This window comes from Oncorhynchus mykiss, chromosome 3, assembly GCF_013265735.2.
Source record: "Oncorhynchus mykiss isolate Arlee chromosome 3, USDA_OmykA_1.1, whole genome shotgun sequence".
In the NCBI taxonomy this organism is placed as follows: Eukaryota; Metazoa; Chordata; class Actinopteri; order Salmoniformes; family Salmonidae; genus Oncorhynchus; species Oncorhynchus mykiss.
Window position 1 is genome coordinate 75,145,849 of NC_048567.1, and position 18,697 is coordinate 75,164,545.

General features: G+C 43.1%; 1 protein-coding gene and 1 pseudogene across 1 annotated transcript; both read left to right on the forward strand.

The window, feature by feature from the left end:
• The first annotated feature begins 2,580 nt into the window (after positions 1–2,580).
• Positions 2,581–6,119, forward strand: LOC110504766 (annotated as a pseudogene).
• Positions 6,120–6,839: 720 nt separating this feature from the next.
• LOC110504776 (regulator of cell cycle RGCC) lies at positions 6,840–18,133 on the forward strand. Its single transcript, XM_036975212.1, has 5 exons — positions 6,840–7,014; positions 7,363–7,548; positions 15,345–15,440; positions 15,883–15,945; positions 17,196–18,133. The coding sequence occupies exons 1-5, from the start codon at positions 6,945–6,947 to the stop codon at positions 17,201–17,203; spliced, it is 423 nt and encodes a 140-aa protein (XP_036831107.1). The 5' UTR covers positions 6,840–6,944; the 3' UTR covers positions 17,204–18,133.
• Positions 18,134–18,697: the final 564 nt, after the last annotated feature.

Consider the following 18,697-nt stretch of genomic DNA (forward strand, 5'->3'; position numbering starts at 1 on the left):
TTGTCTTTAAACATTGTGTTTTGTATAATAAATGAAACTAAAGAATTTACATTCTCTGCCAAATAAAAAACTATGTCGCTGTTATTTTGTTGTCAGTCATATCCCTTTCACACACAGACTGAAATCCCACTCATTTACAGTACCTGCTTATTTTTGCTTGCTTTGTTTGTGTCTGACAGGGGAAGGTGGTAAAAAAACAAGGTAAAATAATACTCACCTAAAGACCTAGTCATGATTGCTCCATTTTCAAACACTCTGTAACCAAAATCCAGCTATCGGGTCTGTGTGAATTGTTCTCTGATTTTGTGCAGGTAAATTCATTAACACTTCCATTGTTTAACACCTCCCTAATCTGAAATGCAAACAGCCCTGATGGTTTAATAATACCCCCTGCCCCCCCACTGCAGACAGTGAGTAACGTGGCCATAGCTTGCTATATAAAGCAGGCAGACGGGAATCAAGGCATTCAGTTACTGTTTGATTGAACGTTAGAATGTGCAGAACGAGTGACCTAAGAGACTTTCAGCATGGTTTGATCGTCGGTGCCAGACGCACCAGATCCATTATCTCAGAAATGGCCACCCTCCTGGGTATTTGATGCAAGGTGGTGCCTAGGGTTTTAGAATGCTGCGACAAGTGAAGAACATCCTGTCAGCAGCAGTCCTGTGGGCCAAAACAGCTTGTTGATGAGCGAGGTCGAAGGAGAATGGCAAGAACCGTGCAAGCTAACAGCAGGGCCACAAACAGACAAATAACGGTGCGGTACAACAGTGTTGTGCAGAACGGCGTCTCAAAACGCACATCTTGACGATCCTTGTCACTGATGCAGCAGACGACCACACCTGGTTCCTCTCCTATCAGCTAAAAACAAGAAGCGGCTCCCGTGGGCACGCGATCACCAACACTGGACAAATGAGGAATGGACAAAACATTGCCTGGAACATGACAGTGAGTTCAGTTTACTTGAGTGGCCTGGTCAGTCCCTAGACCTCAACCCAATAGAGCATGACATGGAATGGGCTGGTCACAGCATGAATATACCACCGTCCAATCTGCAGCAACTGCGTGAAAAATCTCCCTAGTCCTTGTCGATGACAAGCATACCCATAGTATGATGCAGCCACCACCATGTTTGAAAATATGAAGAGTGGTACTCAGTGATGTGTGTGTTGGATTTGCCCCAAACATAACGCTTAGTATTCAGGACATAAAGTTAATTTATTTGCCACATTTTTTGCAGTATTACTTTCAGTGCCTTGTTGAAAACAAGATGCATGTTTTGGAATATGTTTATTCTGGACAGGCTTCCTTCTATTCACTCTGTCAATTAGGTTAGTATTGTGAAGTAACTACAATGTTGTTGATCCATCCTCAGTTTTCTCCTATCACAGCTATTAGACTCTGTAACTGTTTAAAAGTCACCATTGGCCTCATGGTGAAATCCCTGAGCGGTTTCCTTCTTCTCCGGCAACTGAGTTAGGAAGAACGCCTGTATCTTTGTAGTGACTGGGTGTATTGATACACCATCCAAATTGTAATTAATAACTTCACCATACTGAAAGGGATATTTAATGTCTGCCTTTTTACCCATCTACCAATAGGTGCCCTTCTTTACGAGGATTTGGAAAACCTCTCTGGTCTTTGTGGTTGAATCTGTGTTTGACATTCACTGCTCGACTGAGGGACCTTACATATGTATTGGGGTACAGAGATGAAGTAGTCATTAAAAAATCATGTTAAACACTATTATTGCACACAGAGTGAGTCCATGCAACATATTATGTGACTTGTTAAGCACATTCTTACTCCTGAAGTACTTTATGCTTGCCATAACAAAGGGGCTAAACACTTATTGACTCAAAACATTTCAGCTTTTCATTTTTAATTAATTTGTTTAAATGTCTGATAACATTACTCCACATTGACATTGTGGGGTATTGTGGCCCAGTAGTGTAGGCCAGTGACACAAAATCTCAATTTAATCTATTTTAAATTCAGGATTATTCAGTGTATAGCCTCGTTATTGTTATTTTCTTGTGTACTTTTTTTTAAACTAGTTTATTTTGTAAATATTTTCTTAAACTCTATTTTCTTAAAACTCCATGGTTGGTTAATATGGTAAGTAAGCATTTCATTGTAAGGGCTACATCTGTTGTGTTCAGCGCATGTGACAAATACAATTTGATTTGATTTGATATAAAATAATGCAAAGTTGGCTAGAAGCTAGCAACAGGGCGACCGTGTCTGTCGGCACCATCTTGGCTGAGACAGGAGAGTTTCTGCTAAATGAGACAGCATCCTGATTACACTACGTGGCGTAACCAGCAGACAGAAAACCTTTCTATCTGCAATAAAAAATGTATCTATCCTTAAAATCCCTTGCTGTGTTTGAGAAACTGTTTACATTGCAGACAGTTCAAATGTCATCACAGGCTGTTCACCAAGAAAGTGAAAGTGAAAGTGTGCAAGCTCTTATTTGAGAGCCTTGAAGCGAGGGTACTGAAAAAGTAGTGAGCACTTTCAAAACCATGGGCAAACTGTGTGTCTTTTTGTTAGTTATTTCATTTAACACTATTGTAAATGCAGGTAAGATGGATGTTTTATTCTCTGGTGTATATCAGATTTAATTATAAATCGGCTGCTAGGATGAATATTCATAACATAAATAACAGCAGGGAAGGGAAACGACAGGGTCAAATGTCACTAGTCAAAAGTGCAGCCAAAACAATCAGCAAAACTATCAGCAACGTTCTTGTAGTACAGCCTATACACAGTATATTGGCTATATTACAGGATTTTCAGACATAACCATTGTGAAAATATTCACTGATCTTGTTTTCACCCTCTCTCAGGTTTAGGATCCCATTCTCTGTAGGCAATTGCAACATATATCTCAGGAGACACCTTTCCCTGTTTTTACTGTTGTGTTGATGCTGGATGACATTCACATTGTGGTGGCAGCGTAGCCTAGTGGTTAGAGCATTGGACTACTAACCAAAATGTTCCAAGTTCAAATCCCCAAGCTGACAAGGTTTTGACAATCTGTCTTTCTGCCCCTGAACAAGACAGTTAGCCCACTGTCATTGAAAATAAGAATTTGTTCTTAACTGACTTGCCTAGTTATATAAAGGTAACATTTTTTTTTTAAAGTTGGTTACTTTGACTCCAACATTAAACGCTATATCCACAAGGGATATAATGCCTCTGAGGAAACAGAGGTTGAAGAAGCTTATCACATAGCTTTTATATTTGGGGCCATGTCCTTCAGTTTTAATTTAAATATATATATATATATATATATATATTTATTTAACCAGGTAGGCTAGTTCAGAACAAGTTCTAATTTATAACTGCGACCTGGCCAAGATAAAGCAAAGCAGTGTGACACAGAGAACAACACAGAGTTACACATGGAGTGAACAATAAACAAGCAAATAACACAATAAAAGTCAATGTCTATATACATCTTTGCAAAAGGCATGAGGAGGTAAGGCAATAATTAGGCCATAGGAGCGAATAATTACAATTTAGCAGATTAATGCTGGAGGGATAAATGAGCAGATGATGATGTGCAAGTAGAGATACTGGTGTGCAAAAAAGCAGAAAAGTAAATAAACAGATGGACTATGTTTACAGATGGACTATGTACAGCTGCAGCGATCAGTTAGCTGCTCAGATAGCTGATGTTTAAAGTTGTAGCGAGGGCCAGCCGATTATTGCATACAGGTCGCAGTGGTGGTGGGTGGTATAAGGTGATTTAGTAACAAAACGGATGGCACTGTGATAGACTGCATCGAGTTTGCTGGTAGAGTATTGGAAGCTATTTTGTAGATGACATCGCCAAAGTCAAGGATCGGTAGGCTAGTCAGTTTTACTAGGGCAAGTTTGGCGGCGTGAGTGAAGGAAGCTTTGTTGCGAAATAGAAAGACGATTCTAGATTTGATTTTGGATTGGAGATGCTTAATATGAGTCTGGAAGGAGAGTTTACAGTCTAACCAGACACCTAGGTATTTATAGTGGTCCACATATTCTAGGTCGGAACCGTCCAGGGTTGTGAGGCGGGTGTGGGCAGCGAATGGTTGAAAAGCATGCATTTGGGTTTACTAGCGTTTAAGAGCAGTTGGAGGCCACAGAAGGAGTGTTGTATGGCATTGAAGCTTGTTTGGATGTTAGTTAGCACATTGTCCAAGGAAGGGCCAGAAGTATACAGAATGGTGTCGTCTGCGTAAAGGTGGATCAGGGAATCGCCCGCAGCAAGAGCAACATCATTGATATATACAGAGAAAAGAGTCGGCCCGAGAATTGAACCCTGTGGTACCCCCATAGAGACTGCCAGAGGTCCGAACAACATGCCCTCCGATTTGACACGGACAAAAGTAATCACAGGTGTTGATTGGGAGAGCTAGCTAAGACAACAACAGGTAAGACAACAACAGCTAATCAGCTAAAACAACAACAACAGGTAAAATGGTGATGAATGGGCAGAGAGGGTCGGTTAACTACACACAGAGCCTGAAAGCGAGATCATCAGAGCTGAAGCGCTTCAATTCCACCAAAGGTATTCATGTTCAACAGAGGCTGGCTGGGTGTGAGATGTCGGACAATGGAGAACCGGCACTTATCATATCTAGGGACAGTTTCAATGGAATTTATGCAGATTTAGCAATATATTCCAACATGACACATTATTCATACATTTCTGGAAACCTCCTGCCGCCATGGAGTAAGGTGCATCAAACATATGTAAAAGGACTTTATCAGACCATTTACCTGAACATTTACCTGAACATTTACCTGAACATTTACCTGAACATTTGCATGGACACATTAAAAAGGTTCCTGGAGAAAGAGAAGAAATGTATAATGCAGAAAGTGCGTCCCAGAGTCAGGCTCATACAGAAAGCCATGTCTGGAGGGTTCCAGCAGTCTGGCGTTTGGTTTCTATCCCCGCCACATCAACCTGACCCTGCTGAGAGACGGTCAGCCAATAGCAGAACAGGGGGCAGCTGCTGCCCAATGGAGACGGCACGTACCAGCTGAGGAAGAGTCTGGAGGTCAGTACAGAGGAACTGAGAGAGAGAAGCAACTACACCTGCACTGCCTCCCACCTCAGTCTGGACAACAAGCTGGATGTCAGCTGGGTACCCGAGTCTGGAGCAGACAGATCTGTCTATCCTGTCAGCTCTACTGGTAATGGTGTCCATAACTATTCTAAACTGCATTTCCGTTTGCCTAAAGAGGAGAAGAGAGGCTGGCTCCGAGATATTGTCACAGCTCTCCAACCCTGTTGATGCCCAAGTGGCCGAGCACATTAGCCTGTTTTCACATTCTGAGAGCTGCTATATTTACTGCTTCCGCTCATGCAGTGACTTTCTCAATTCAAGCTCATCGGCAATATGTGCAGTAGCCTAATAAAGAGAAGTCCTTGTTTTTTATGATACAGTAGTGCATTAACGTTCCAAAAACGTGTACTCTCATTGCTATGGCACTGATTTGTATGTGATATGTAAAATAAATGTTCTATTAAAAATCATGATACAAATAGATAATTAGAGTTTAGTTAATTGGCAATGAGCAGAGGGAAATCTTACCTGGAAGCAAAATAAAAATACCAGGAACACCAATCACACCATGTCTTTCACACCAGAATACCAGGAACACCAATCACACCCTGTCTTTCACACCAGAATACCAGGAACCCCAATCACACCCTGTCTTTCACACCAGAATACCAGGAACACCAATCACACCCTGTCTTTCACACCAGAATACCAGGAACCCCAATCACACCCTGTCTTTCTCACCAGAATACCAGGAACCCCAATCACACCCTGTCTTTCACACCAGAATACCAGGAACCCCAATCACACACTGTCTTTCACACCAGAATACCAGGAACACCAATCACACCCTGTCTTTCACACCAGAATACCAGGAACCCCAATCACACCCTGTCTTTCACACCAGAATACCAGGAACACCAATCACACCCTGTCTTTCACACCAGAATACCAGGAACACCAATCACACCCTGTCTTTCACACCAGAATACCAGGAACCCCAATCACACCCTGTCTTTCACACCAGAATACCAGGAACCCCAATCACACCCTGGTTAGGAATCAGTCAGAATCTTGATGGATTGTGTTTCATGAGAGTGGCATAGAAAAGCGAGCTGCAGGGGCTGCAACTCTACTTCCTACCAGAAGGTGTCACTACACACTCAAATGAGGCTACTACCAGCAGGCTAACGTCATTAGTATGCTGGATTTATGAATGTACTTCTGGTTCCACTTAATTCTGGCATAGACCACAATGGCACATTTGGGGCAGTTGAAATAAGCTGTTGAAAATAAAAGATGTAGTGACAAGCATCACAATTGACTTTATTTTTTAAAGACTATTGCCAAATCTTAATATTAAGATTGATATTGTAGACATTTCCAATAATCAATTGGTAAATACATTGTTTGTTAGCTTCATTTTCACTTTAAAAGTTGTTTAAACAGTTTGTCCAAATCTGTTCAAAACCTGCCCAGTGATAAAAGATGGAAAGCTCAGGGTCAGGGATATAAATAAAAAGTCAAGGAAATTATTATATGAATACCAGACAAGCATTACATTTCTTACTGCTCAGTGACACACACATTGTTCACCAACATAGTTTACGGGGGATGATGCCAGCGAGCGTAACATCACCATAATCTCTCTAGGAATAGAAAATGGTCACGGATACCAGTAAAGGATGCATAGTGCGTGAACTCTCTCTCTCTCTCCCGCCTCCTCCGAGACGCCGCCTCTTCCGTAGGTAGGGAAGGGTTTAAAACCAATCTTGAGACGCGGGACACTTCATAAAAGGGACAGTGCGTCGTTTTCGCGGACTAGTAGTGGACAGGAGCAGACGGAGAGCAAGAACGTATTTATTGGGAATACCCGCGGAGTTTATGTTGAGTAGTTTTGAGATTCACAAGACAATAAAAATGAAATCTCCAAAGTTGAAGTCTCAAGGCAAATGTGAGTTGAAGAATGCTGACCATCTAATTTGTTCTTGGGATTTCTACGGGACAAAATATAATGCATTGCACACTTACCAGGCATGGGGTTAGTTTAGCGTTTGCAGAAAAGGAGCCTTAAAGCTATGTCAGATAGTGTGGTTGTTATTCAACATCTGTTAGTATTTGACAATGTGTTTACTACAATGTAACATGCGTGTTGCACACGTTTATTAATGCCACAAAAACATAGACCATCAATAGGTTAGCACGAGATAGGATACATTAATATAGAGCAATTTATTTCATTAGGATAACTGAAATGAATACCATAAAATATAATTTTAATGGGAATGGTTGTTTTCATCAGTTATTTCAGCTATATTCCCTGAGGAGGAGGATGATCTGTCTGACGTGCTGTGTGAGTTTGACGCGGTGATCGAGGATTTTACGTCGCCGGTGGAAAAAAGACACTTCCGCTACGACGAGCACCTGAAGACAGCGAAGAGACGCAGCAGCGCCAGCGTCAGTGACAGCGGCATCAGCGACTCGGAAAGTAAGTGAACCACACCCACACGCACACACACACACATATATTGTAGCAATTATTATGGAGTATATCTGGAACAAAGGTTGAACCAACGAGCGTTACAGTTTGCACTGAGACGCACAACTCCTGCTTGTGCCAGGCAGAGCTGATAGGTGATATCTTGTCATGTGTCCAACGAGTGCTATTCCCGGTCTGCTGAAGACCTATATCAGCCGTACACACACACACTCACTCACTCACTCACTCACTCACTCACTCACTCACTCACTCACTCACTCACTCACTCACTCACTCACTCTAAACCTAACTCTTTACATTCTCTAACTCTCTAACTTTAACCCTGGACAATACCCTTCCTAACCCTATAGCTCTAACCCTGGACACTACCCTTCCTAACCATCTAACTCTAACCCTGGACACTACCCTTCCTAACCCTCTAACTCTAACCCTGGACACTACCCTTCCTAACCATCTAACCCTGGACACTACCCTTCCTAACCATCTAACCCTGGACACTACCCTTCCTAACCATCTAACCCTGGACACTACCCTTCCTTACCCTCTAACCCTGGACACTACCCTTCCTAACCATCTAACCCTGGACACTACCCTTCCTAACCATCTAACCCTGGACACTACCCTTCCTAACCATCTAACCCTGGACACTACCCTTCCTTACCCTCTAACCCTGGACACTACCCTTCCTAACCATCTAACCCTGGACACTACCCTTCCTAACCATCTAACCCTGGACACTACCCTTCTTAACCCTCTAACCCTGGACACTACCCTTCCTAACCATCTAACCCTGGACACTACCCTTCCTAACCATCTAACCCTGGACACTACCCTTCCTAACCATCTAACCCTGGACACTACCCTTCTTAACCCTCTAACCCTGGACACTACCCTTCCTTACCCTCTAACCCTGGACACTACCCTTCCTAACCATCTAACCCTGGACACTACCCTTCCTAACCCTCTAACCCTGGACACTACCCTTCCTAACCATCTAACCCTGGACACTACCCTTCGTAACCATCTAACCCTGGACACTACCCTTCTTAACCCTCTAACCCTGGACACTACCCTTCCTTACCCTCTAACCCTGGACACTACCCTTCCTAACTCGTTCTGCAGACATGGAGTTTCTAGAACACAGTACATGAAGTTCTCTTTCCACATCATCCCTCGGAAACTCTAACACTCACATGTGGTTGGGAAATGAAACCGGTGTCCAGTGGGGGAACGGGAGCATATTTCTGTCTGTGTGTAACTGTGTGAGTCTATCACATTTGGGTTAGGGCCAGAGGCGTCGCCAGCTGTGGAAGTACGTCTTTAAGACAGTGTACACACACACACTCTCACACACACACACACACGCACACACACACACACACACACACACACACACACACACACACACACACACACACACACACACACAGTATGGTAATGCACAGCTTGACGTCTGAGAGATGGCAAAACTGCTTATGACAATACAATCTAAGGAGGTATAGGCTTCCACAGAGACATGGCTGGGTTGGAATATGGGGGCTTGTGTGCCAAATATGCAGCGGCAGCTCAATCTAACCCCAAGATCTCTGGACTCTGATCAAGGTGTGTGTGTGTGTGTGTGTGTGTGTGTGTGTGTGTGTGTGTGTGTGTGTGTGTGTGTGTGTGTGTGTGTGTGGCGCTGCGTGGTAGAGGTCAGGGTAGGTAATACTACATAATAAATATTATTTCAGGATCCAGTGGAACTCTCGTGTGAGGAGAGAAACAGAGAGAGAGAGAAAGAGAGAGAGGGGGAGAGGAAGAGTAGAGAGAAAGAGAAAGAAAAAGAGAGGTAGAGGTAGAGGTAGAGAGAAAGAGAGTGAGAAATAGCACGAAAGAGAGAGAACGAGAGAGGAGTAGAGTGAGAGTTAGAGAGACAGAGAGAGAGGGAGAGACAGAGAGTTAGAGCAAGAGGAGGTTAAGCTGTGCATCCTCTAGTAGTTAGCCATACCATACTCCTAGTTAGATCTGTCAAGAGGGTATTACAAGGACTACATCACATACCATTAGACCAGCAGACCTCGATCTGAAAGGAGTTGAAAGGAGTTATTGTACCTTTTGGATTGGAGACAGACCACACAGGGAACTGAATACATTTCTGTTGAACATGACCATAGTAAAACAACAGCCCCTCCATCTACAGGACTCACCCTGACTTCAGAACATACAGACTTCATAGTAAAACAACAGCCCATCCATCTACAGGACTCACCCTGACTTCAGAACATACAGACTTCATAGTCAAACAACAGCCCCTCCATCTACAGGACTCACCCTGACTTCAGAACATACAGACTTCATAGTAAAACAACAGCCCCTCCATCTACAGGACTCACCCTGACTTCAGAACATACAGACTTCATAGTCAAACTAAACTGAGCTGTTTGGAATAGGAATGAATTCCACTATATAGCCCCTTTCTGTATTTTACTCAGAAGAAACAACGATGATGTCTCCTTCTCCCACCAACATTCCTTTCCCGGATATAAACAAACAGTGAAACAGATCTGTCATCTTCTGTGGCTATTATGTCACTTCCGAAGTCACACAGTCAATGTTTTGACCACACGTCGTCTGAACCAATGTTACCACTGTGGGGGAATGCAGGAGAGAGAGTGGTAGTGTGTGTGTGTGTGTGTGTGTACACACATTTTACTACACTTGTGAGAACCAGAAGTTCTCACAAGAATAGTAAACCAACTAAAATTCAGAGAAGTGAGGAGATTATGCCAGTCCTCACTTATTAAAAGGCTATTTTAGGGTTATGGGTTAAGGTTAGGAGTTAGGTTTAGTGAGGGTTAGTGAGGGTTAAGGTTAGGGTTAGGTTTAGTGATAGGGAAAAATCTCAATTGTTGAAATTACCCTCTTGTTGTCTCCTCTCCTTAATACTTAATCATCGCATTCAGAGAAAGAGAGCGAGACAAAGAGAACCCAGCCGCAATCCAGTTGAACATGTTGTTCTGGCCCTGTTTGAGGGCCCTTCACCCTCTACTCCACTCATATCCCTGCTCTGACTCTCTCACACTAACCAGATGACTACTGTCAAGTCATGAGTTACAAGGGAAAACTAATTAAATTGCATTTTATTTGTCACATGTAGTAGTCACCTTACCGTGACATGCTGACTTACAAGTCCTTAACCAACAGGTGTAGTCACCTTACCGTGAAATGCTGACTTACAAGTCCTTAACCAACAGGTGTATTAAACCTTACTGTGACATGCTGACTTACAAGTCCTTAACCAACAGGTGTAGTCACCTTACCGTGAAATGCTGACTTACAAGTCCTTAACCAACAGGTGTATTAAACCTTACTGTGACATGCTGACTTACAAGTCCTTAACCAACAGGTGTATTAAACCTTACTGTGACATGCTGACTTACAAGTCCTTAACCAACAGGTGTATTAAACCTTACTGTGACATGCTGACTTACAAGTCCTTAACCAACAGGTGTAGTAGACCTTACTGTGACATGCTGACTTACAAGTCCTTAACCAACAGGTGTATTAAACCTTACTGTGACATGCTGACTTACAAGTCCTTAACCAACATGTGTATTAAACCTTACTGTGACATGCTGACTTACAAGTCCTTAACCAACAGGTGTAGTAAACCTTACTGTGACATGCTGACTTACAAGTCCTTAACCAACATGTGTAGTAGACCTTACTGTGACATGCTGACTTACAAGTCCTTAACCAACAGGTGTAGTCACCTTACCGTGAAATGCTGACTTACAAGTCCTTAACCAACAGGTGTATTAAACCTTACTGTGACATGCTGACTTACAAGTCCTTAACCAACAGGTGTATTAAACCTTACCGTGAAATGCTGACTTACAAGTCCTTAACCAACAGGTGTATTAAACCTTACTGTGACATGCTGACTTACAAGTCCTTAACCAACAGGTGTAGTCACCTTACCGTGAAATGCTGACTTACAAGTCCTTAACCAACAGGTGTAGTCACCTTACCGTGAAATGCTGACTTACAAGTCCTTAACCAACAGGTGTAGTCACCTTACCGTGAAATGCTGACTTACAAGTCCTTAACCAACAGGTGTAGTCACCTTACCGTGAAATGCTGACTTACAAGTCCTTAACCAACAGGTGTAGTAAACCTTACAGTGAAATACTGACTTACAAGTCCTTAACCAACAGGTGTAGTCACCTTACCGTGAAAAACTGACTTACAAGTCCTTAACCAACAGGTGTAGTAAACCTTACAGTGAAATACTGACTTACAAGTCCTTAACCAACAGGTGTATTAAACCTTACTGTGACATGCTGACTTACAAGTCCTTAACCAACAGGTGTATTAAACCTTACTGTGACATGCTGACTTACAAGTCCTTAACCAACAGGTGTAGTAAACCTTACTGTGACATGCTGACTTACAAGTCCTTAACCAACAGGTGTAGTAAACCTTACTGTGACATGCTGACTTACAAGTCCTTAACCAACAGGTGTTGTCACCTTACCGTGAAATGCTGACTTACAAGTCCTTAACCAACAGGTGTATTAAACCTTAATGTGACATGCTGACTTACAAGTCCTTAACCAACAGGTGTATTAAACCTTACTGTGACATGCTGACTTACAAGTCCTTAACCAACAGGTGTAGTAAACCTTACTGTGACATGCTGACTTACAAGTCCTTAACCAACAGGTGTAGTAGACCTTACTGTGACATGCTGACTTACAAGTCCTTAACCAACAGGTGTAGTCACCTTACCGTGAAATGCTGACTGACAAGCCCTTAACCAACAGGTGTAGTAGACCTTACTGTGACATGCTGACTTACAAGTCCTTAACCAACAGGTGTAGTACACCTTACTGTGACATGCTGACTTACAAGTCCTTAACCAACAGGTGTATTAAACCTTACTGTGACATGCTGACTTACAAGTCCTTAACCAACAGGTGTATTAAACCTTACTGTGACATGCTGACTTACAAGTCCTTAACCAACAGGTGTTGTCACCTTACTGTGACATGCTGACTTACAAGTCCTTAACCAACAGGTGTAGTCACCTTACTGTGACATGCTGACTTACAAGTCCTTAACCAACAGGTGTAGTAGACCTTACTGTGACATGCTGACTTACAAGTCCTTAACCAACAGGTGTAGTAAACCTTACTGTGACATGCTGACTTACAAGTCCTTAACCAACATGTGTAGTAGACCTTACTGTGACATGCTGACTTACAAGTCCTTAACCAACAGGTGTAGTCACCTTACCGTGAAATGCTGACTGACAAGCCCTTAACCAACAGGTGTAGTAGACCTTACTGTGACATGCTGACTTACAAGTCCTTAACCAACAGGTGTAGTACACCTTACTGTGACATGCTGACTTACAAGTCCTTAACCAACAGGTGTATTAAACCTTACTGTGACATGCTGACTTACAAGTCCTTAACCAACAGGTGTATTAAACCTTACTGTGACATGCTGACTTACAAGTCCTTAACCAACAGGTGTATTAAACCTTACTGTGACATGCTGACTTACAAGTCCTTAACCAACAGGTGTAGTCACCTTACTGTGACATGCTGACTTACAAGTCCTTAACCAACAGGTGTAGTCACCTTACTGTGACATGCTGACTTACAAGTCCTTAACCAACAGGTGTAGTAGACCTTACTGTGACATGCTGACTTACAAGTCCTTAACCAACAGGTGTAGTAAACCTTACTGTGACATGCTGACTTACAAGTCCTTAACCAACATGTGTAGTAGACCTTACTGTGACATGCTGACTTACAAGTCCTTAACCAACAGGTGTAGTAGACCTTACTGTGACATGCTGACTTACAAGTCCTTAACCAACAGGTGTAGTAAACCTTACTGTGACATGCTGACTTACAAGTCCTTAACCAACATGTGTATTAAACCTTACTGTGACATGCTGACTTACAAGTCCTTAACCAACAGGTGTAGTCACCTTACAGTGAAATACTGACTTACAAGTCCTTAACCAACAGGTGTATTAAACCTTACTGTGACATGCTGACTTACAAGTCCTTAACCAACAGGTGTAGTCACCTTACTGTGACATGCTGACTTACAAGTCCTTAACCAACAGGTGTAGTCACCTTACAGTGAAATACTGACTTACAAGTCCTTAACCAACAGGTGTAGTCACCTTACTGTGACATGCTGACTTACAAGTCCTTAACCAACAGGTGTAGTAAACCTTACAGTGAAATACTGACTTACAAGTCCTTAACCAACAGGTGTATTAAACCTTACTGTGACATGCTGACTTACAAGTCCTTAACCAACAGGTGTAGTCACCTTACCGTGAAATGCTGACTTACAAGTCCTTAACCAACAATGCAGTTCAAGAAATAGAGTTAAGAAATATAGAATAGAAAATATTTACCAAATAAACTAAGGTAAAAAATAAAGTTAAAAGTAAGACAATAAAATAACAAAAACGAATAGCAGTCTTATAGCTTGGGGGTAAAAGCTGTTAAGGAGCGTTTTGGACCTAGACCTGGTCTATGACTTGGGTGACTGGAGTCTTTGACCATCTTTGACCATTTTTGGGGCCTTCCTCTGACACCACATAGTATATAAGTCCTGGATGGCAGGAAGCTTGGCCCCAGTGAGGTACTAGGCTGTTCACACTACCCTCTATAGCGCCTCACTGTCAGACGCAGAGCAGTTGCCATACCAGGCAGTGATGCAAAAGGTCAGGATGCTCTCGATGGTGCAGCTGTAGAACGTTTTGAGTATCTGGGGACCAATGCCAATGCTTTTCAGTCTCCTGAAGGGGAAACGGCGTTGTTGTGCCCTCTTCACGACTGTCTTGGTGTGATTGGACCATGTTAGTTTTTTGGTGATTTGGAAACCAGGGAACTTGGAACTCTCAACCTGCTCCACTGCAGTCCCGTCGATGAGAATGGGGGCCTGTTCGGCCCTCCTTTTCCTATAGTTCACGATCATCTCCTTTGTCTTGATCACGTTGAGGGATACGGTGTGTGTGTGTGTGTGTGTGTGTGTGTGTGTGTGTGTGTGTGTGTGTGTGTGTGTGTGTGTGTGTGGATTCATACGTATGTGTGCACACAAACATCTGGATGTGGCACTAGACCCTACGGCTTCTTGGGAGCTACAGAAAAATTAACAATCTTTTAATCTCTCTCTCTCTCTCTCTCTCTCTCTGTGTCTCCCTCTCTCTGTGTCTCCCTCTCTGTGTCTCTGTCTGTGTCTCTCTCTCCTGTCCCTCTCCCTCTCTATCTCTCTCTTTCCCGTCCCTCTCCCTCTCTATCTCTCTCTCTCCCATCCCTCTCCCTCTCTATCTCTCTCCCGTCCCTCTCCCTCTCTATCTCTCTCTTTCCCGTCCCTCTCCCTCTCTATCTCTCCCTCTCCCTCTCTATCTCTCTCTCCCGTCCCTCTCCCTCCCTCTCTATCTCTCTCTCTCCCGTCCCTCTCTATCTCTCTCTCGCCCTCTCCCTCTCTATCTCTCTCGCTCCCGTCCCTCTCCCTCTCTATCTCTCTCTCCCGTCCCTCTCCCTCTCTATCTCTCTCTCTCCCGTCCCTCTCCATCTCTCTCTCTCCTGTCCCTCTCCATCTCTCTCCCTCCCGTCCCTCTCCCTCTCTATCTCTCTCCCTCCCGTCCCTCTCCATCTCTCTCCCTCCCGTCCCTCTCCATCTCTCTCTCTCCTGTCCCTCTCCATCTCTCTCCCTCCCGTCCCTCTCCCTCTCTATCTCTCTCTCTCCCGTCCCTCTCCCTCTCTCAGGTGCTGAGTCACTCAACAGGAACAGCTTCAGTTTCAGTGATGAGAGATTGAACTCTCCCTCCCTCACCACTACCCCATCTCTGACGTCACCCAAAGGTGAGCCTCGACCCCCCCCCCTCACACACACACACACACACACACACACACGTCATTCTGACTAGAACTTGGATCTCAGTTTGACAGCCAAAGTGCAGCTCTGTATTACTCCTGTTTAGACGAAACGACAGAGGCAGGATTCTACATGATGTTGTTTAAGGAGACGCCAAATGTTATGATTGGCAGACATATTGCCTCAGGCTTAGAGCACTTCAGCTAGCATCAGCTATTCCAATGGTTCACTTATTAACTAATTATAGTTCAAGTGACTCATTCTTCTTCTTTAGTAAGATAGTAGTATTTGTATTTGTAGTAGCCAGCGCCATGTGTTGTTCAATTCACACAATGCATGATGGGTGTTCATTTTATGTTATGCAATTGCAGGTGGACTATCAAGTGCTATTACATTTTTTGACTATCTCTCTATGTTGACTGTTTACAGCTAAACTGGGAGACACTAAAGAACTGGAGGACTTCATTGCTGACCTTGACAAGACATTAGCCAGTAAGTGCTAATACCTTGCACCATTCACAGTACTTACGCGGGGGGTGGGTATGCTAACTATGTTAGCGATGCTAACCACCACTCATATACTGTAGCTACATGATCGTCATAACTCTGTGGTTATCCTAAACAGTACGCTCAATAAGCGGTGTCAGCTCTAAACAGGGTTGGGGTATTGGGGCGTATGGGGATGTATGGATGGGAAAGATGAGACCTCTAGGGAGGTGGGAGGTAAAGAAAATATATCCCTTTCAGCTGTCACCAATGTCATTATACCTTGACACACACACACACACACACACACACACACACACACAAACACATGTACACACACACACACATGCACACACACGCACACACACACAAACACATGTACACACACACACGTACACATACGTACACACACGTACACACACACGCACACACACACGTACACACACACACACACACACACGTACATGCGCACACACACACACACACACACACACACACACACACACACGTACACACACACGCGAACAACCCCCCCAGTGACAGCTTATGTTAGAGCGTAACCCGAGAGAGAGAGAGCTGAGTTTATGTACCGGGTACAGACCAACATAGCTCTGTTTATTTGTTTTGGATTTCTCCAGTACTCCAGAGTGTTGGAACCTGCGTCAGGGGCGGGTACATTGGAATGTTCCCATGTAAAACCTGGGGCGGAATATCAACAGGAAATGGATTTGCCAATGAAAGTGTTCAGGTGCTATTCTTAAGACCTACAGACAGCGAATCCTAGTCCGTTAATAACGGTTAGAGTACTGAATGTTCTTCATTCAAACCAATGGGACGGTCAGTCAGTCAGTCAGACATGTTAGGCAATGGGACGGTCAGTCAGTCAGACATGTTAGGCAATGGGACGGTCAGTCAGTCAGACATGTTAGGCAATGGGACGGTCAGTCAGTCAGTCAGACACGTTAGGCAATGGGACGGTCAGTCAGTCAGTCAGACACGTTAGGCAATGGGACGGTCAGTCAGTCAGTCAGTCACATGAAGTAAAGGGAGAGTCAGCTACAGTATTTGCTTCTCAGGTTAAGCAGAGCCTGGCATTTTTATTAGGGTCTACAGTTTACCTCCGCCCCCTTGGTCTATCCGTCTGACCTGAGGTACGTAGAGGAGTCTACAGTCCATTACTGTCTGACCTGAGGTACGTAGTGGAGTCTACAGTCCATTACTAATCAAACATCGTCTGTCTGTCTGTCTCCCCTTAGGCATGTGACATAGAGCCCAATCAAAGTGACAGAGACCCTTTTTGGAGAGTTGCCATCGAGAGGAGGGGACTGCCTGTCCAGACACCCAGGCGCCCCCCCAACAAACACACACCACACACCACACCCACACCCACACCCACACACACACACACACACACACACACACACACAAACTCCAGGAGTGCTGTGAACAGGGACAGTCAAAGTGGCTGTCAGAAGTACTGAACAACTTCATCTCAAGGCTGCGTCCCAATAGTATAAGACAGCGTCATCTCCTCATCTCCTTTCCTCTTCCTCATCTCCTTTCCTTCATGAGCTGATCTGATTGTACTGGATAGGTTAAATAGGTTTGTTTACACAGTTAGAATGGGCAAATGTGAAATAGCACCTCATGTCCTATTGCACTATATAACATTGGGTATTATTTCTGACACAGCCCTAGTTTATAAACTTTTACAAGTCATGGAGGAGACTAGGGGAGGATATTAGGAAGGAGATTAAGGAAATTAAGCTTTGTAAAAGTATTGGGACACTGTCAGACAGACAAACACCATCTCACATACTATGCGTCCTTTATACAAAACTTGAGCTGGAAGAGTATTTAAGAAATGGCTTTTTATAATAGAAGTATATTTGTAATTTTATAGAGCTGATCATTGTACATTTATCAATAATACTTGTTTGTGATATATATTTTTGTATCTATATGTAAATAATAATTGTTTCAGATTCTATTGCATTGGCATTAAAAAGTTTATATGATGGGTTTTAGGTTGGTCACTCATTGACTGGAGTTAAGATGTGTTGATGCTTTTAAAGAACGTGAAACAAAAAGTGGATTAACTCTGAAAACTGGAATCCAACAAAATGTATTTAATACAGCTAATGTCTATTGTCTATAAGAGATCATATTAAAGTTAAATATTATTCTTTTAAAACATGTCTCTTCTCTTTTTTTCCTGCGTACATGATTGGTCTCCCGTATAACATCTAAACTAGCTAAGTTAATGTTAATAATTATAATTTGGATCAGTGTTGTAGTACTCCAGACTCGTCACCTTGAGTGTCTCGTTCTTGAGTGTCCCTTTTCAGTTCAGTTGTATTATACTACAGTATATAAAAATACAAACAGCAGTAACAACCTCAAACAATGACAGGGAGAATTGTTCAGAATTGTATTTTTTGTTTTTATTTTTTATTTTAACAGGAAGGATATTACAATTCATTCAATCACATAGCCTGGTCTCATAGACTAGACGTAATATAGTAAATGTATCTCCGGGACACTCAAATTAGAATGATATGCTACGTTTGGTATGGTTACAGAAGACAGATTGCTACTTACGACAAAAGTATGGTGGCTGGGTGGATGAATTATGCGAAAGTCTAGCAAAAATATTGCTAGGTCAAATCTCATGATGGACAACTTTAGCATTTTAGCAACTTTTCAGTTACTTACAGTAGCATGTTAGCTAATCCTTCCCCTGCCCATAACCTTAACC